At 37.3% G+C, this 19,962-nt stretch overlaps 3 protein-coding genes across 5 annotated transcripts; 1 reads left to right on the forward strand and 2 right to left on the reverse strand.

Moving 5' to 3' along the window:
- Positions 1 to 3,180: 3,180 nt before the first annotated feature.
- LOC121865252 (neurofilament heavy polypeptide-like) lies at positions 3,181 to 11,221 on the reverse strand. 3 transcript variants are annotated; one of them, XM_042364613.1, is made up of 8 exons: positions 11,169 to 11,221; positions 9,513 to 9,787; positions 8,180 to 9,464; positions 7,602 to 7,857; positions 6,674 to 6,784; positions 6,180 to 6,297; positions 5,596 to 5,719; positions 3,181 to 4,793 (listed from the first exon to the last, which is right to left on the reverse strand). In XM_042364613.1, the coding sequence occupies exons 2-8, from the start codon at positions 9,720 to 9,722 to the stop codon at positions 4,702 to 4,704; spliced, it is 2,196 nt and encodes a 731-aa protein (XP_042220547.1). In that variant the 5' UTR covers positions 9,723 to 9,787; positions 11,169 to 11,221; the 3' UTR covers positions 3,181 to 4,701. The 3 variants fall into 3 exon arrangements, with proteins under 3 accessions (XP_042220547.1, XP_042220546.1, XP_042220545.1); XM_042364612.1 differs by having other exon boundaries at positions 3,181 to 4,790; positions 8,180 to 9,787; XM_042364611.1 differs by having other exon boundaries at positions 8,180 to 9,787.
- Positions 11,222 to 11,778: 557 nt separating this feature from the next.
- On the forward strand, positions 11,779 to 14,885 carry LOC121865253 (tRNA (guanine(37)-N1)-methyltransferase-like). The gene is made up of 2 exons (XM_042364614.1): positions 11,779 to 11,955; positions 13,066 to 14,885. The coding sequence occupies exons 1-2, from the start codon at positions 11,948 to 11,950 to the stop codon at positions 14,690 to 14,692; spliced, it is 1,635 nt and encodes a 544-aa protein (XP_042220548.1). The 5' UTR covers positions 11,779 to 11,947; the 3' UTR covers positions 14,693 to 14,885.
- Positions 14,886 to 15,009: 124 nt separating this feature from the next.
- Positions 15,010 to 19,391, reverse strand: LOC121865255. Its single transcript, XM_042364615.1, has 5 exons — positions 19,305 to 19,391; positions 18,903 to 18,953; positions 17,727 to 17,865; positions 16,996 to 17,250; positions 15,010 to 16,512 (listed from the first exon to the last, which is right to left on the reverse strand). The coding sequence occupies exons 2-5, from the start codon at positions 18,906 to 18,908 to the stop codon at positions 16,235 to 16,237; spliced, it is 678 nt and encodes a 225-aa protein (XP_042220549.1). The 5' UTR covers positions 18,909 to 18,953; positions 19,305 to 19,391; the 3' UTR covers positions 15,010 to 16,234.
- Positions 19,392 to 19,962: the final 571 nt, after the last annotated feature.

Raw genomic sequence — 19,962 nt, forward strand, 5'->3', positions numbered from 1 at the left:
AACATAAAATGCCTTTGATTCCACCCTATCTAATAGTTGGACAGAAGAAGAGCCACCCCAGATATGAGAGCAGTACCCCAAGTTAGGACAAATGAATCCCTTATATACTTGGAGCAACTGCTCAGGAGTGAAGTAGCTACGGCATCTGTACAGCATTCCCAACTTTCGGGAGGAAGCTTTAGCTATATTAAGGACGTATGATTTCCAGGACATATTGGAGGAAATGGTGAGGCCTAGCATATTTACTTCAGAATTTGGCAGAATGATAGCGTCCTGAAATGTAATTGGTGGGAGATCATCTAATTTAGAAAGAGTAATTGGTAAATACTGAGTTTTATTACTATTGAATTTAACCAAGTTTGTACCTCCTCATTCAGAGATGCTGCACAGATCGTCAGTGAAGATATAAGACTGTCCTTAACTGGTTGAACTTAGATGACTCAGAAATAAGATAAAATAACATGGCAACGAAATTACACCTAACTTGACAATTTCGGTGACTCAAAATATCCAATAATTTTTCTCTCTTTCAGTCTATTCATAGCTCTCTTTATTATATCCATTTATCCCTTTCTATATCTAATTATCTTTATATCTCTCTTACTTCTTTTTATCTATTTATCCGTAAGTCAGTCTGTATCTGTTTGTTAATCGACGTACAATATCTTCCTATCTGTATACATGTTTTCCTTCCCCCTTCTTTATCTATCTATCTTTCGTTTATAAATATTCCTTTTAGCTGTGTGACTGTAAGAGTAGGTTAGTGTAAATGTGGAGCAGCAGAAGTGAACAACAGCTGCAGCGTGGGTAATTATTACGTCAAACTGCACTGCTGTTTACTGTACACGTATGCACTTGTGATTGACAGTAAACACGTGCAAGATAAAAAAATATCATAAGTATTTTGGCTTCTGGGGACGAATAGACAGACAGACAGACAAACACACCATACCCTAAAAACCTGTTACTTATTTGTCCATAGTGTAAAAATATTGTTACTTTTACTTTTATCCTCTTCACCACTGATCGGCTCGTTAGCCGCTTGGGCGATCGGTCACGTCTCGTTACACACTGTTGGCAAGAATTGGGCATGCACCGGCTCCTGAATGTACCTGAACCTGCTCGTTAACTGCTTGGGCGATTATAGTGTAGTTATAAATATTTAAGTGAAGTGTACACATGATGCACTTAACTAACATAATTAATAGCTATCAATTCATATCCACCTGCACGATATTTATAACAAGTAATACAACAAACTTTTGAAATGTAGTTTTGTATCTGAAGGACATCAGTTACCTCATGTTTCACACTCATGCGTCTTTTACCTGGACGTTATCATGACAACAGTTGAGCTGGTGTTTATCGAATATTATCAGCATCAAGGTTGAAGAGACACAAATTTGCTGTCTCAGCCCGACCTAGACGTTACATTAGTGTCGATAAGGAATAATCTGATTAGAAATAAAACACTCGTATTTTTATCTTTTTCGACGATGTGAATTGTCTGGTATCAGTTAAAGAGTTTTATTTACAATTGTTGGAGCTGGTTAGTGTATGAGTGACATGACGTGGGTAAACAAGGTGACTATATGTGTTGGATACCACTATAAAACCCATAATTCCCTTATATTTCAATTGAGATCCAATGGCTATAAACCTACTCTGAAAAGTAGTCACTTACCACCACTTCCTGTTCCACTTTTACTTGCAACCACTTCCTGTTCCACTGTTACTTGCACCCACTTTCTGTTCCACTGTTACTTACCACAACTTCCTGTTCCACTGTTACTTACAACCACTTCCTGTTCCACTGTCACTTACAATCACTTCCTGTTCCACTGTTACTTACACACTGTTCCACACTGTTCCACTGTTACTTACACCACTTCCTGTTCCACACTGTTCCACTGTTACTTACAATCACTTCCTGTTCCACTGTTACTTACAATCACTTCCTGTTCCAGTTACTTACCACCACTTCCTGTTCCACTGTTACTTACAACCGCTTCCTGTTCCACTGTTACTTACAACCACTTCCTGTTCCACTGTTACTTACAATCACTTCCTGTTCCAGTTACTTACCACCACTTCCTGTTCCACTGTTACTTACAACCGCTTCCTGTTCCACTGTTACTTACAATCACTTCCTGTTCCACTGTTACTTACAATCACTTCCTGTTCCAGTTACTTACCACCACTTCCTGTTCCACTGTTACTTACAACCGCTTCCTGTTCCACTGTTACTTACCACCACTTCCTGTTTCACTAATGCCATCAGAACATGACAGATGTATCAATATTCTTTTAACATTTTAACTTAACCTTGCTTCTGTTTTGATAGCAAGAACTTTTCAACATACAAAGAACAATTCTCATAAGACACCCTGCAAGTCAAGGCAATACAGTATTAATATGATCAAATACTGTTTCTTGAAGTGATCTGAGATCTTGTTGTGATGTTACCATGATTATATTAGGTTAAAATCAATGTTATTTATTCAGTTTTTGTTGGTGGTATCTTGGATGGCTGGGTACATGTATACAATGATGGAAAATCACGAATAATGGTGGACAAGAGATACAGAATGACAAAAGTTTTAAGAAATGTTTGAAAAATGAGATTAAACGCTTTAGTGTTATGATATAGAATGAGAAAATACATTAACTTGATAAAACTGAACAGCAGAAGGAACAAGATGGGTCAGAAGCAGATTTCACTTTCAGCAAATACCAGAAAGTTGGAGGCCTTTGAAATGTGGTTGTAGACAAATGCTAAGAATAATTTACACTGACAGGAAAACAAATGAATAAGTACTAAGGTTAGCAAAAACTTTGAGAAATACTTGAAATGTACAGAAAAAGAAAAAGTATATATTACTATGCGCATATAAATACTAATGAGTGAATAATAACAAACTTTAATAGACAAAATTGAGGGTAGGAGGGCCAGGGGAAAGCAGAGACCGGGATGGATGAATGAAATTAAAAACCGAGTCCCCAGAGACAAAACCTTTAGAACATTGGTAAAAACAATCCACGAACATTTAGAATGGAGGACTGTGGTCACCAGCCCTAAGATATGAGAACAGTACTGTACTCTTGATTGATTGAAATAGTCAATATTTCGTGATATTTTTTTTTTACATTACTCAAAAGGATAACAGTAAATCCAAGCCATAATTTAAAGCCTTTTTATTTCATATTATTCTCTATTCAGACTGTATTGTATTGTATAATTATATATGATGAGGAGAAAGAAATGTACATAAGTTTCTATGAAAGTAATCTATTTGCTATATTAAAAGGAGACAGTAAGACAAGTGTATATTAATGTGTGTTACAGTTGGCTGGTGAAGGAAAACAAATACCTGTACATGAATAAAGATTTAAGAAGCAAACATAAATGGTGTTATTAAGTAGCAAGTTACAGGTACTGTATCTTTAAAGACCATCTTCACATAGAGGTATTAACTACTGTGTCTTTCATCATGACTATTTAAGAAAATTAAAATTTTTTACTTCCAAATATTTATTAAACATATAAAAAAGATGAGCATCTTATATCAATATATACTGTACTGTATTTTCCTAAGATTTTATGGCAATGACTGCCATCATGTAACAACCCAATATAAACCAAGAAGTTATCACACTCCTAAAGACTCACATACGGCACATACAGAATATTTCTACAGGACCCCAACCTATCCTTATCTCACTAGTAGGAAACCAGTCCTATTAGATCCCACTGTTATGGTACAGTTGCCTGTGTATGTAATGTCCCTCCTCTCACAGGCACCTCAATACATGTGGCAACAGTCATGGCACCCCAACTCAGGTATGGTGGAGGGGTAGGGGTACCTTAACTAACACTGTAGTGTTGCTCCATGTACTGAATCATCTGTGAAGTGAGGAACAATACATATGTGAGCAACTGTACAGTACATTAGATTGGTACACAGTAGGGCCGGGGCCCATCTGGCCAGCAACTACTGTACCGCTGTTTCTCATGGTAACACAAAACTGTAACACAAGTAGAATGCCACCTCTCTCACTGATGAATGTGTCAACCTTCACAGTAAATCAACATTGGTAGTTAATCATCACAGACGTCTTTAGTTACTGTCATACTCCCAGGGGAGGTGGTAGCTTAGTAGATACAAAACTTGACTCCTGGTGCTGGTTCGATCCTGGGGGCACTCCCAGATCCCTCAGCCATAAATAGATATTGTACCTAACTTTACAGTTGAGAAGTGAAAGTGGTTAAGTGTAATATCAACCATACTACCTCTTGTGTATTGAAAGATCAGTATGTAGGGTGTTGTATCCAAACTTTCTCATACAAACAGCAGTGACTATAGGACCCGGTTTTACCTTCATATTCTCATGGACATAAATAGGTAAAATTGATGGTAATATGGCCAGGGGAAGGCAGGGACTGGGATGAATGAATCAAACCAAAGTTGAGGTCTTCAGAGAGATACAAAATCTGGGAGAACTGATGAAGCCCCGAGAATGTTAGGAGTGGAAGGTTATGGTTACAATCCCTCACTCACTGTAATGGTACCTAAGCATTTGCAGACATAAAAGTTAAGATGTTAATGTACAAAGCATTTTTGGTGCTAAAACAGGCTTGACACTAACAGCTGATCCCCATAAAAGAATTACTTCATACAGGTCCATAGCCACATTCATACTTCAGTCACCAGTGGCAGGTATGTGGCTCTGTAGCAGTGAAGCAAGTAATGTTTTTGTTGGCTGGTTTTTCAAGTATCCAAAACTCATCTCTTCTGAAAAAAAACCACACAAATAACAGTCAAAAATTTTTTTTGAAAACAATGACACTACATTATGAGCTAACAGGTCTTTGCTATGGTAATGTGGATAGTGAAATATTGATAAAAAGATTACATTACTAATTAGTGGATAGTAGATAATACAGGTCATGGCTGATAAGGATGGGGTAAAATATTTATATCCAGGAAGCTGCAGTGTCTATGTATGATGTGAAAGAATGATCAAGCAATTTATGACGATTGACAAGTATGTATGTACTGTATGTATGTATGTATGTATGTGTGTGTGTCCCCCTGTACTGTAGTTTGAAATGAAAGATCTGTATTGTATTCTGTATGTTGGGACTTGTGGAGATGGAATGACATATCAAAATACATCTGATAAGGCAGCTAAAATAAGTGAATGGCAGTGGTAAATGGGTCCGGAGGGAGCTGATAGTTATTCTTTGATCTTGGAGAAACACTAAAGGCATGACAACAGATACAGTATCACAAAGACCAAGGAGACTTTCACTTGGCTTCTACTAAGACTTTGTGGTAAGAATTAAGACTTTAAGAGTATTTTATTTAGTAACAAGATGGCCCTTGAACATCCATTTGGTCTAAATTTGAAATACACTTGTCATTTAAAGGCAAAAGCTAATGGTTCTAGTTCTTTGAGGAAAAAATAAATGAAAATACAAATCTCACCTGTAAATTGCAGACAAATTCACAGAGCAGATCTTGAAATGTGGTTCTCCACCCTTACTACTACAAAAACTTTTAATATTTTCATTAATAAAACAACACAACTCACCAACAGCAGAGCAGCAACTCTTGGCTTGAGCTTTGGTTGCTGTGATAAAACCAGAGAGAGCTTGTACTCTGTCCTTCACTGCTTGCATGTTCAACACTGCCTTTTCTCGCACTGTCCTCACCTCCTGGTCGTGTAAATAGAAGTTAGTCAACAACCAAGAAATTATCACATACTTGAGTCAATCATTCTTTATTATGCTAGTCTCATGTTCCCATAGTAATAAATAATACACAAGATGAAACATAATGTTGTCACGGAGATTCATATATTTTCAATGGAAATAATTATCTCGTGATTTCTTGTAATATAACCAAAAGAAAGAATTTAACAATATCAAACTGGGCAACATTATATGTACTGTGCTAGATATTTGATGATTAACTTGCTCATATACATTCAGTATCAGTCACAAGTGTCTCAGAATGCTGTGTGGATCAAAATGGTATCTAATTTTCAGCCTTGCCTGGCACAACAGTGAATCTGTCACAAGAGTTGAGCATCCTGAACATTACTTTCTGAGGTAGAGCATCCCAGAGGATGTTATTTTATCTTAGTAACAAGGATGTTTCTATACTATACTGAACCTGTAAATACTGTTGATAGTTTGGTCGACTGGCTATGATGATCCGCAGTGGAGAGCTCAGGTGATTGGCTTGCTCTTCCTCAATTTTTGTCTCTCCTGATTTTGCTTCAAGGAACTCCCTAGGAGGACATTAAGAGCTTTAAGAAGTTTATCGTTTAACCTTAATACCAACATGTTAATACAAGAAACATTTTAACACAATTAGTTCCTGGGAGAAACTGTTTGTGTACCATTTTTAGTATTTTCCTACTTAATCTTTTGACTTCAACCGATGACAAAATTTGGCGACTTACAATAATGATAATAGTACTGTATATACATAAAAAAATAACTTACATTGATAAGATTAAAAGTTATGTTAATTATTTTTGAGGCTTCTTGTTACATCTACTGTACTTAAAGAGCTGAACAAGTAAGGATGATAGATAAATGTCAAAAGAGAGAATATGAGAAAATGATGAGAGAATTAAAATAAAATGAAAGATCTATGTTCACCTCTGAGCAGCTTGACAAGCCAACTTCCTCTCTTTCAACAGAGTTTTCCACGTCTTGTATTCATGTTCCAGCTCTTTTGTCTTCTTTTTATACGCTGCCATTCTGCTCATGCTGAAAACAAATCCGAATGATAAAATAACTACAGTACCAGTAATAGAAATATTGATAACAAAACTACAATGGTCCTTGCTATACAGTGGATATAATAACAGGTAAACTACAACAATAATAATAATAACAACAACGACAACGGAGATACAGAACTGCTTCATGTGGGACGAGGACGAGGATGGAGAAATAAGGAGAGAGAGAGAAGTAAACTAGAAGAAAATACTCGAGAGCAACATGTGAGATGAACATTACAGCTTGCAGAGAATAAGAAATACAGATGTTAGAAGCTGTGGAAGCGAAAGAAATGTTGGATCGAGAACTGATTCACAATGGCTCAGGTGGAATGCATGTATTGGGATGGGATTTTCTGGAAGAGCGTATATGTAATTTAAAAGTGGAGGATGGAAGGCAAGAGATGGGTAGACCAAGAAGAGAGGGAAGGATGGGGTGAAGGCCATATGAGTAATGGGGCCCATACTTATATGACTAAGAACACGGCAGTCATTGGTTCATGGGGGATGTTACAGACCATAAAATAAAAGGTCAAGTTATTTAATTTTTCAAGAAGGAAAATGGAAGGTTATCCTTAAAGAACAATACCATTACCCCATAACATCTGGATGGAATATGTTGAGTATGAGTTACAGACGAAGAATCAAATAATTCACTATTTGGAACCGAAGAGCTGGAAAGATAATTATACATAAGATTTTCCCACTTGCAAATTAAACTATACAACTGTTGCTATGATTCATCAATACTCTATTGTATTTGTATTTATATTTCTAAAAAACTCCTATGGGATAATACACCACACCTTGTTACATCCTCTGTGCATGATGATGTGTTAGGTAGGGGAGCTTCAGCGACTAAGGGAAGGCCAGCGATCTTATATGCTATTTCTCCAGCCAGGTCCTCTGATTTCAGTAGAATGTCGTGCCTCAATTCCGACACACACTTGTCTCCGGGACAACGAGCCCCCAGGATTCGCATCGCCTCTCTGATGCTAATATCAATAAGATGACTTACTTTGGAACACCAGGGCAGTCCCTGGTCAATTTTGCTAATTTGGTCTGCAATAAAAAGAACTCATCATTGTCTTCACCATCACATTTACTACTGTATTGAGTATTGTATATCTTTCATAATAAAATAAGTTAAGACAACTGTTTTATGAACATCATGAATATTTAGTTGAATTATATAAAGCCATTAGATCTAGTGAATTGGTGACATTTTAATTTACTTTAATTCTTGTTAATTTTATTTCCTACAATAAACCTTATGGATCATGTAAACATAAAAAAGATGATTCTGAATTAATGTTTCATATACAGTACAGTAAAAAAGAGTTATATTTTCAACTATAAACTGAGCCCAACTTGAGAACCTTACCTTCCAGACTCAACGCAGGTAGAGCAGCACAGAGAGACTGCCTTCCCCCAATGCTCTGGATAGATTTCCTTCCTCGTCCAATTGTAGATCTCCTTCTCTTCACTTTCTCCACCTCTGCTTGAATGCCTTGTTTAACAGATGGCGCCACAGCTTCCACTGAGGAATCTTGTCCCGAATCCTCCTGTGATGTGTCTGTTGTCTGAGACCTTGTTTCAGTATCTTGAACTTGATATTCCTCTTGTACTTTTTCTTTTTCATCCTCATTGATTCGTCTCTTCTTTCTTTCACTTAAACTTGTTTCCTCCAATACCTCTTTCTGTTTTACCTCTGTCATGTTTTCATTATTAATTGATTTCTCAACTTTACCATTATCGCTGTTTTCTTTGCCTTCATCTGAACAATTAGACATCTCCCCTTTTGTTGTAATTCTGCCATTTATCGTTGAGTTGTCAGATTCTTTCTTCTCCCCGATATCTTCATTCTGCCCAAGAGGTTCATCTGATGTTGTTATTTTTCCAGCAGTTTTTTTCTGCCGTGGTGTCGTGATTTTATTAAAATTTTTCTTTTGTTGTGTGGCTGATGACTTACTAACAGGTTTCTCTGAAGCTACAGTTCTCTTATATGATCCTGTCTTGCTCGTGCTTGACTGTTTTTGTACCCGAGTTCTGTTCTTGGCAGTACCTCGTTGTAATACTGGAATTTTGTTAGATGTTCTAGTCTTACCAGTACCTTGTTGGGATGTACTTTCTTTAACTGATCTTGGCTGTCTTAGTACTGGGGTCCCTTTCTTCCCAGTAACTATTTGCTTTAATGGAGTTCTGTTGAGAGATCCTGGCTTACTGGTGCCTTTCACCTGTACTGGACTTCCCTTAAACAACTGTGTTTTGATTGTGCTCTTCTCTAGCACTGGAGTTCCGTAGGATGATTTTTTCTTAATAGTACTTCCCCTTTCTGCTGGGGTTCTGCTGGCTGACCTGGTTCTAGGGGTGTTCCTATCCTGTGCTGGGGTTCTGCTGGCTGACCTGGTTTTAGGGGTGTTCCTATCCTGTGCTGGGGTTCTGCTGGCTGACCTGGTTCTGGGAGTGTTCCTATCCTGTGCTGGGGTTCTGCTGGCTGACCTGGTTCTGGGGGTGTTCCTATCCTGTGCTGGGGTTCTGCTGGCTGACCTGGTTTTAGGGGTGTTCCTATCCTGTGCTGGGGTTCTGCTGGCTGACCTGGTTCTGGGGGTGTTCCTATCCTGTGCTGGGGTTCTGCTGGCTGACCTGGTTCTGGGGGTGTTCCTATCCTGTGCTGGGGTTCTGCTGGCTGACCTGGTTCTGGGGGTGTTCCTATCCTCTCCTGGGGTTCTGCTGGCTTTTCTATCTTCAGCTGAGGTCTCACTAACTGACCCGGCACCATCCTTTAGTTCAGGAGTCCTACCTCTTGACCTGCTGGGCGTGGTCATAACCTTGGGTGGAGAAGTGTCACGATTACCACAATCATCTTGAATGTGACGCTTCTTTGCTAGAATGTTCTTTTCACCTGGAACTGCCCAGTTTTCCATTGTTATAAATTACCGACAGTAGCTGAAGATCCTTTATCTGACATTACTCTATTAATGGTGACAGTCTGAAAAGAAGATTATTGTTTTTATAAGTATGAGAAGCTACCATACACCTCTACTGGTAAAATAATGACAGGTCACTTACATCCACATAATGGACACTGTTTTGAGGGAATATAAACGACAAGATTGTAAATTAATTCCTATTTTCTGAAACATCCTGTGGCCAGGCAGTTCCATGTATTAAGGGCTGCCAATTGGGTAGTTCAAAATCCTTGGACAAGACCTAGTAAATCACCACAGCCATATACTAACCCCCCACAATACCTTCCCATGGCACTGTCAGCCCAGAATGGTGAAGCTAATGAGTAATAACATGCACCATTGCACTTGTGGTTGGGGGATTTTGTTTACAGAACTTTTACTGCTGGAATGTAATTGTAGTTTGTGATCCTGATGCTGAGCTGTGAGAAAACAACTTTGGACAGAGTTACTTAGGATGTGATAACCAAACTTCAGGAAATTGAAAAACCACTAATAAAATATATTGGTAAATGATTTCAGCAGGAACAAAGTGATTTGTTCCTTTTACTATTGAACAGTTGAGTGATGATTTTATTAGATTTATGATACGGTACTGGACACATACACAAACAAGTACATATAAAGGACAAATGGAAACAAAATATAAAATACAGTATATAGTTCAGTGGCAACTCTATTAACATTTACCCCAAATTCTTGGTTGTAATCAATAACTTAGACAATTCTAAGACACTTTCCTTCTTCGACATTTCCATTGATAACGACCTATAATATGCCAGGGGGGGTCCAGGGAAGGGGGCGGAGTCCTCTGGTTAGATGGTATGGTTAGGTTAGGCCATTTGTGAGAGAAACGTCATAGAAGAAAAGTGTCTCGGGAAGGTCAATTATACAGTAGTGCACCGTTATTTCTCTGAGTATTAGAAATATGTGTAAAAAAAACAGAAAATTGCCAAAAACCAACACAACCTCTACCCTAATCAGGCCGGATCCTTGATTAGGGTAGATAGAATGGTCCAAATAATTTATGACATTATATTAGGTTTGATTATAATAAATTCATGCCAGTAGCTGGTTCACGGTCATATATCCACCCAAGGTTTTATTGAACTAGTTAACCCATCAAATGTTTACACAGTACGTATATATACTTGCACGATCTACATATATACTAAATCATTGTAAAGTTTTATAATGAATTTACTGAAATAATAAACCATTTAACTCCCATATATACGAGGCACAGCCCACCTCACCAACTGATGTTATTTACACCATTTAAATCATGTTTCCGCATCTATTACTATTTTAATTAACTGTAGAAACAAATAATGAGGGTATTATGCTATATTAAAATACATATAACACGACAAAAATATATAAACTTAACTAAAACTTATTCACCTGGACCAAGTCTTGTTTTGAACTGTAGAGGAACAAGAGTAACTGACACGGTGGTTCCTGTGGTGAGAACAAAGACAATATTATTAAATGTTGAGAAATATGTTAAATATTTATAAAATTTATTTATATTAAGAAAATTATTTAAGTATATTAAATTAATTAAGTGATCAGTAGAAAAGAAATATATAAAGATTGTTTGTTTATGTAGGAAAATAGTATTATAATAGACAGATTGAAGTTGAAATTCATATGAAGAATTTAAAATTATTTATTGTTCGTATTTAAGTTATTATCAAACACTTTAATAACCATTAATGATGAACAATACATTGCTTTTGACATTTTGAACTGGCTAATGCTAGAAGAGTACCACGAACACAACTTTCAAACTACCCTCTATTCTATCTATGATAATACACGACCAGACCTTAACTTTAACCTTATTTATATATATTTACATATTGTGGTTATTTTAGACACTCATATCACTTGAAAAATAGTTTAATATTCTTCTAATTATACATTTTCTCTAACATTAACCGTCTTTAGCCTCAAGGCAACTAAAGGGGTAATGGATTTACTTACAAAAACGACAACAACGACAACGGATTCACGGACACGAACGCACACACACATGGACGAGTGGCCGGTAGTTAGTGTCAACTGGCAGTTTGGGGTGAACTATTAAGACTATACTGTAAGACGAAGTAAAGTTAGAGAGAGTAAGAAGACTATATGTGTAGGAGGTTTGGTCAAAAGGCGTCCATGTCACAACTAACATGCTTGAGTGAGTTCACCTGTTAGTGTTGTACCTTAGATAATAAATTACTTATTTTTTATAGTATTTATTTATGATGGGGGTATGGATAGAGAAACAGTGATATTATTCCATAAAATGAAGGTCAGATTTGAGTATTACACCGAAAAACGTTTAAAATAAACTTATACTAAAACCTGACAACAGCCAATGAAGGAATATTTACCACTAAAAGTTCTGTTATCATGGTCACTTTATGGTCATTTTCCTCGCTTGTGTAGGTTAGCCACTGTTACCTGATGGCATCTCTCCATGCTGCACAGTTTCTTGTAGTCTCACTTGTCAAGGTCCTAACTCTTATGTTATTTCTTACAGCCTCTCCTCATGTCATTCTTGGCCTACACCTGTGGAATTAGACATTGACTTTTCTTTTACGAGATAGAAATTAAGGCATTGTTATCATTAAGGTTAGGTTGAAAATATGTTTTTCTGGTGTTTGTTTATTTATGTATTTTGAACGATTCTGACCTTCATTTGAAATAGGTGGGTGGCTGAAACGATAATTTTACCTAAATTAACAATTGACCATTTAGAAATGAGAAGGCAGGATAGCTATGGTGATATTGCAGAACCTGTGACAAAAAGTTAAGTATAGTTGCCTTTATCCTCGTACAAGAGGAAAACATTATGATAGTTTAAGTGTCCTTGAAGGTGCCTACATCACGGTTCAGACTGTACTGTATTGTATATATATGACCAGCATGCTAGGAACAGATGATGAGATACAGTGATTCTGTAAAAAATATAAATTTTAAAGTCTGTAAGTATGTTGTTGAAGACTACATTAGAAAACACTGGTTCCTGTAATATTACCGTACAATATGTTGGGAATGTAACCCAGCTAACAAAAGAAATGATTGTAAATATGACGAGAGTAAGAATTAAAATAAAGTCTTCATTTCCTTTGATAAGATTCTTCCTTAGTTAAATCTTATTTTCTTTTTCACCTGAATTTATTTGCCTTAAATTATCAATAATGTAACTAGGTGTACAGTCACTAGATTTTAAATGTTACTTGTTGGCAAAGGTGACAGATCTTAGCACAGTTCAATTAGCAATATCAAATTACTTCCATTTCAGAGCTCTCCGGGTTGCCTGCTACACCCTCACACATAACAGATGGTATTTTGGTGTAAGAGCATCACTGGACTTCATATTACTTACATCTCAGCCCTGCCTAGAATACACACCCAGGAAGCTTATTCATCTACACAAGCACTTGTTATGTACTGAGAGAACAGAAGATTTTATTGATCTGAAACAATACTTTAAGTTCAGTTCTTCTCTTCGCTCTCTCAGGAAAAATATGGATGTAAGTCTCCTTCTGCCCCCAGCTAGTGTGAAAGGCATGACTGACCTTAATCAAGAACTATTCCAAAAGAAAATCGTTGTTCCTCACGTGATTGTAAAGAACAGTAAAATCAACAGTGCACTCAAATGCCTTAAAAAACATTTACTCAAGATCGACAAATTAAAACCTGTTAGAAGTGACGACAGTGATCCAGATAAGAGAGTGGTGCTCCTTAACCCATTGTTGGTGAGGAGCTTGGAGGATATTGAAGAGGATTTTGGGAACATTTGTAATGAAGGAGATGCTACTTTCCTCTCTAAAGAAATTACTCTCTCTTATGAAAACTGGAAAGCTGAAGATATATTGAAGGCTGTACTACCAGACAATCAAGAAGGTGCTCAGAGCTACTCAATTATCGGACACATCCTTCACCTTAACCTTCGTGAACATATGTTTCCCTACAAGGCCTTGATCGGGCAGGTGTTTTTGGATAAAATTCCTAATATTTCTTTGGTCGTTAATAAAACCAACAACATTGATTCCACTTATAGAAATTTCCAGATGGAAGTTTTGGCAGGCGCTGGAGATACTCTAGTGACTGTTAAAGAAAATGGTTGCACTTACTCACTAGACTTTGCAAAGGTGTACTGGAACCCTCGACTCTCAACCGAGCACGAACGTATAGTGAAGAAACTTAAACAAGGTGACGTTCTTTATGATGTCATGGCGGGCATAGGACCATTTGCCATTCCAGCAGGACGAAGGAAGTGTTTGGTTTGGGCGAACGACCTTAACCCCGTGTCGTACGATGCTTTAGTCAAGAACTGTGCAACAAACAAAGTGAAGGACAGAGTCAAATGTTATAACCTAGATGGACATGAATTCATAAAATCTGTGTTAAAATCTGACCTTTTGGAAAAGTGGCAAGATTCAGATTTCTGTAATGATATACATATTACAATGAACCTCCCAGCCATTGCAGTCGAGTTCCTTTCAGCATTTGTGGGACTTTATCACAATGTTGAAGGTATACCACACAACCCTACTTTACCAATGGTTCATGTTTACATGTTTACAAGTGATGTTGCAGAAGATATAGCCTTAGGTATGGTGGCTGAACATTTAGGTTATCCCTGTTATGTTGAACAGATGTTACACAAGGGAGATGAACCATTGAAAGAACATACAATGGCCGGTGATGAACAAGTTGAGAATAACACCGAACAATCTTCAAAAACTAAGTCTCAAAATAGCTTTGGAGGTCTGCGGCAATATGTCCAGGAAGTAGTGAACATACGGAAGGTTGCGCCAAACAAGATAATGATGCGGGTTAGTGTGCGGCTGCCATTAGAAGTCTTGCTGAAAGATGCCGACACAATTGAGGAGCCTCCATGTAAGAAAATAAAGGAATTATGATACCACTTTGATATTTATCCATCAGTGTAGAATTTATGATACAGTTGTAGAAGGTTTCATGTTCTGAGAATTAAAAGTGTCTTCTCTATCTGGAGCTCTTTGTTTTATGTCATAAACAACATAACTATATCACCATTACTTATTTTTATAGATAAATGTATATAGTTTTCTCAAATAATAGTGAACCAGACCTCAAGATTTTTTATTTTTCAATACCTGGTAGAATCAGATATTTTCTATCAAGTCAACATACATATCTCGTGCTTCATTGCCATCTATTATCAAGAGTTAAGTGTAATGGTATAGAAACAGTTTGGTAACATGTGTTAAATAACAATTTTTATTTTCATATTACAATATTTAAAATGATATACATTCAAGACAACTTATTCTAAAGATAACAAAGAAATAATATTTAATTTTGTGTTTGTAGTTGTGTTGCTAATATTTGACCTATACCTGTACTTTCCTTCTTGTGTGCAGTATATGGATGATGGGAAGCAGGGAAAGAAAGCATGGAAGACAGAATTGGGGGATAAAAGGAGGATGTAGACCAAGAACAAGGTAGACAGATACAGAAGAGGATAACAAAGGATGGATAACAGTGGTAGATGAGTATTCCAAGTGGAAGAGAATTGTAGAATGGACAGAGAGCAGTATGTGATGTAGCCATCCCACAAGGGAAATGGGGGCAAGAAGTCGATTTTTTCCTTCTAGTGTACCAACAACAAGGTTCTACCCATGTCAGTCACTTGCAATGCACGAGTCTGACTGACCGACTGATGGGGAGAGAGAAATTTCCAACCTAACCTGCACAGTACTGACACAGTTTATGATTTCTTTGTCACTCTTGTTTCTGAACATTTTGTAAACTGTGTTTTTCCCATACCCTTGTCAAAGTTCTTTCATAAGCTAGTTCACGTTTTGTTTTCAGCAACTGGAATTACCTAGGTAACAAGTTAAATTATATCTTTTACATGACGCCACTTTTGCTATTTTATCCGTCACCGAGAGACTCTCTGTACACAAGAGTTTAATCTAAAAAAAAAAAAAAATTCGTTACATGTGAGATGATCAGCAAAGTACCTAAGACGTTAAGGGATTATTATGCAAGACAACATAATGTTTCTATTTCCTTGTGATTACCTGTTTATATACTGTATACAGTATGTACCTGTATAAGGATTATATTTATCCACTAAATAGCTACAGCTGTTACTGATGCCTAGTAGCGAAGATGCTCACATCGGTATACAGATCAATAATGTAAAAAAGAAAAAAATCACAAAGTTTTCTAACAGGAATACTATACAGGAAGAGGTGAGATGCATGCTTATTGCTTATCTAAGAATTTGCAGTTCAGGTTAATATTTTGATTAAACCAAAAAATAGAACAATTATATATAAACTTGGGAACACGAGAACAAGCCGCAAGGCATTTATTTATTTATATACGGTACAGATACTGTAATATCAATATACAGTATCTCTACACCTATGATTTGTACACCGTCACAGACAAACATCACCATTTAACCATCACTACTTTTCTCCTTCATCTGACGAGGGATCCTTCTGGTCTGCAAGTTTTATTGTGTTGTTCTCTGTGGAGCCATCGACCGATCTGACACCCTCACAGCTTTGGTCTTCTTCCGAGGTGTTTTTGGAATGTTGTGTGGGTGGGTGTGGAGCCTGAGCCTCTTCCTCCAGAGCATCGTGAACCTTGGATAGTATGTCGGCCTCCAGTAGACGACACAGTTCCTCAGGAGCAAGAGCTATTTTATCTGGTGCAACTCTCCTTAACATGGCACCCAGGGCACCTTTGGCAGAACAAAATATGACAAAAAATGTGGGGGGAGGCAGGGGAAAATATATTATTATTTAAAGCTCATCTGTGGAGAAATAAGTACATACAGTATTCTACAACAATATTACAGTACAGCACTTTCGAAAATAGAATGAAGTCATACAGAAGACCACCAATAGAAAAAATTATTACTTTGTTTATATTTTACTACTTGTGAGACTGAAATGTAAAGTGTTGGTACACTGTATTCTAATGATCACTAAGTCTCAGCCAACTTCCCTGTCATCTTCCAACTTGTAAACAGTAACTTTCCTCTCCGAGCCATTTGTTCTGAAGTCATTTTCAGTATAATAATTGTTTGAGTGAATAAAAATTTACTGATTGGTCTCGAGGGTTGGACTAACTGCATTTGAATAGTAACACCACACAGAACTATACAAGACAAATCTACCTACATTTACTAAGAAGCAGCAGAGGTTAATGACTGCTCACTCACCTTGTGGGTCTACTGTTGCAGCTGTAAGAGCTCCACTACGGTCATTGTCTGGCTCGAGAACATCACTGTCCGCACCAATATTGTTAGTGTTGTTGAGTAAGTGGTGTGCGTGGTCGTCCCTTGAGGTTGCCAAAGCATCAATAAGTCTGCGACTCTCTGTCTGTCTATGAGCTGTGGTACGGCCTTGAACACAAGCCAACTTGCGTTCAAGTCCAGCTAAATATTGTGAGGAGTCATCCAGGGGGACATAATCACCTGAGAGAAATTAAGGCTTGTTCAATTATGTGTAATCTGCAAACTGTACTGTAGAGAATCATTAATAAATAAAACTTAGTTGTTTATTAGAGCAAATGAACAAGCTTCACACTTTGTACACACACACGGTATCCAGAGTGATGGAGAAATATATGGGTCATACATCAGATAGTGCACAGTATTGTTCTGTGTCTATTGATCCCTGAACTGATAACTGTCAAGCTTTTTTTTGTCCAAATACTGTATAGAGAAGTGTAGTTATGTAAGATCCATGTTTTAATAAAATAATGCTACTATTACAAAGAAAACATTCACCAAGTTGATCTTTTAATATGCGAGAATTTCTTCACTTCCTTATGAGGTTTACAGCACTTATTCTAAATCATATGAAGTACAACTGATGAATAGATACCAGTACAATTAAAATATTTATTCTGACATACTTTTAGGCACATGAAAATGGTTTCAAGGATTACCATCAGCGGATTGTTGCTGAGTATTGCCTCCGGAAGTAGTATCTTGTGGGGGAGAGAAAGCATCCTCGAAATCCAGGGATTCCGCAGGTGAGGTAGCAGACAGTGACGTGGCTGGGCCCCAGAGGTCTTCATTCTGTCCCTGAGAATTAAATGTACTACCAGATTAATTTTTATCTTGTGAGTTGTCAATTTTGCCAGTCCTTTCCCACTATAAAATCAAAAGCAACTTAAGACTTTCTCCTAAGAGTCATAATTACCATGAACCATTAAACAAGTGTATTATCACATGGTTACAATACCTCCAATCACTGTCAGAATAAAGGTGTGTCAGATATATTAACAGAAGACATGTCCCTAACCCCTCACTCTAATCCTTGTTACAGGCATGGTGGAAGAGAGGCCTGGGTCTACCATTACTGAATAATAATCAATTTAATAAACATTTTTCACTCTTGCAAGGCCGTTTATCATGAAGGCTGGCCAGAAGCAAGAACAAATACAGACTCTTTATCATTCATTATTGCTACTGTAACAAATGCTTTTTTTGTGTGGTGGTCCATTCTACAACAAGTTCGAGCTGGGACACACATGAGAAAGGTGTTGTCCAGTGTGACACTACCAAACATCACCGATTTCCCGGCCTCTTGTTTCCTCCTGTACTAACACTGGATAGACCAACCGCCTGAACGGCTAGTGAGTTGATGAGTGGTGAGGAATAAAAATAAAAATAAATAAAAAATACAATAAATAAAAATACAATTCTCAGGATGTTGATCTGTTTTATCCATCATGTCACTCAATCCATAATCATCCATCAGTGATATTATATCAGGTGGATTATTCCCATGTGGATGACTGTCTATTTTAAGCAATTTTTTATATTCCACTCCTTAGACGATTATTAGTAGGTTTGGTTAGGTTAGATTAGGCTACAAGTTAAGTTAGTTAGGTTGGGTTAATTAAGTTTGGTTAGGTTAGATTAAATTAGGTTTGGTTAAGTTTAGGTCAGGTTATATTAAGCTAGGTTTGGTTAAATTAGGTTAGGTTAGATTCAAGCATTAATTCTATATTTGGGAATCATATAAATGTTTGTAGTCCCTTGACCAGCATAGTAAACCCCCAATAGTGTTCTCTCCTCTCACTCACGCCCACCACGGCATCCGGGGACACTCATACCTGCATTATTTATGTATCAACAACTTGGGCCGTTCGTGTCAGTCTGTGAACCTGGAAAAAAAAAACATACGTAAAGACAATAATGAGATATACCAATAACATTACATTCTAAAACAGGTAATATAAAAAAAACTATTGTTTTAGAAAAATAATTAATTAAAACAAGGCAGACACTCAAATGGTCTTCGTGGATAAGTCTGACAGTTTGGTACAATGATAGTGAAGTATGTATATATTACCTGCCCCACGCCACTAATTAACTAAACTACGTATATATTACCTGCCCCACGCCACTAATTAACTAAACTACGTATATATTACCTGCTCACAATACTAACTAACCAAAGTAAGCTTAATGATAAGAAAACTGACTAAGGTCACAATAAATGAATATTAACTTACTGTGTTGCTGGAGGTGGGAGGAGGCACCAGCACCAGGTCTAGCCCTTCAGTGTTTACATTTAATGGCGTTCGTGTAGTGCCATGTAGTAAAGTCGGATTTATTGGATTTATTGCTTTCATATCTCTAGAGCGTTCGGCTAACTTAAGTGTGATCTTTTGTCCTTTTTTTTATTTACAAAGGTACTGTTAAAAATTAAGACAATGTATAATAGGCCATCCGAATATACACCTAAGGGTAACACTCACAACAACCTGACCTTAAGGTAACAATCACTAAACTGTATTAACATAATATGATTTAAGCAATACCAAACGTATTGGCACGTACAGCGTAGCGTGACCACATAAGGGGACAGATGTGCCCATAGATGCTCTTGACTTCCCGATCGTCCCACAAAGGTCCCCTCAGCTGGTAAGTTTTTGCCAGAATGGGGGGTCGACATAAACATCCCAGAAGAGGCTCTCTCATGGACACAGACATCTCTGATACGGATGCCATCGCCAACTCGCCTGGTCACACTGAATCCAACACCCTTCAAGAGTCAGACCCCAGTGATTATGACAGTGACGGTAATGTTTGTATGGGAAACACTAGCCGCAGTGGAAACACCAATGCCACGGACCCTATCACCCTGCCCTCTGCCAACCAGCCAAGTAA

Source organism: Homarus americanus, unplaced genomic scaffold (assembly GCF_018991925.1).
Source record: "Homarus americanus isolate GMGI-L3 unplaced genomic scaffold, GMGI_Hamer_2.0 scaffold16889, whole genome shotgun sequence".
NCBI classification, from domain to species: Eukaryota; Metazoa; Arthropoda; class Malacostraca; order Decapoda; family Nephropidae; genus Homarus; species Homarus americanus.

What these genes read in the sequence shown, in the direction of transcription:
- LOC121865255 (XM_042364615.1), bottom strand. An exon ending in TCAGCAACAATCCGCTGATG is followed by an intron (nt 17,251 to 17,726) that starts GTAATCCTTGAA and finishes AATTTCTCTCAG; the next exon opens with GTGATTATGTCCCCCTGGAT. An exon ending in TGCAACAGTAGACCCACAAG is followed by an intron (nt 16,513 to 16,995) that starts GTGAGTGAGCAG and finishes GTTCTGCCAAAG; the next exon opens with GTGCCCTGGGTGCCATGTTA.
- LOC121865252 (XM_042364611.1), bottom strand. Translation starts at nt 9,722, where the DNA reads ATGGAAAACTGGGCAGTTCCAGGTGAAAAGAACATTCTAGCAAAGAAG. An exon ending in ACCTGCGTTGAGTCTGGAAG is followed by an intron (nt 7,858 to 8,179) that starts GTAAGGTTCTCA and finishes TTTTTATTGCAG; the next exon opens with ACCAAATTAGCAAAATTGAC. An exon ending in TGCACAGAGGATGTAACAAG is followed by an intron (nt 6,785 to 7,601) that starts GTGTGGTGTATT and finishes ATTTGTTTTCAG; the next exon opens with CATGAGCAGAATGGCAGCGT.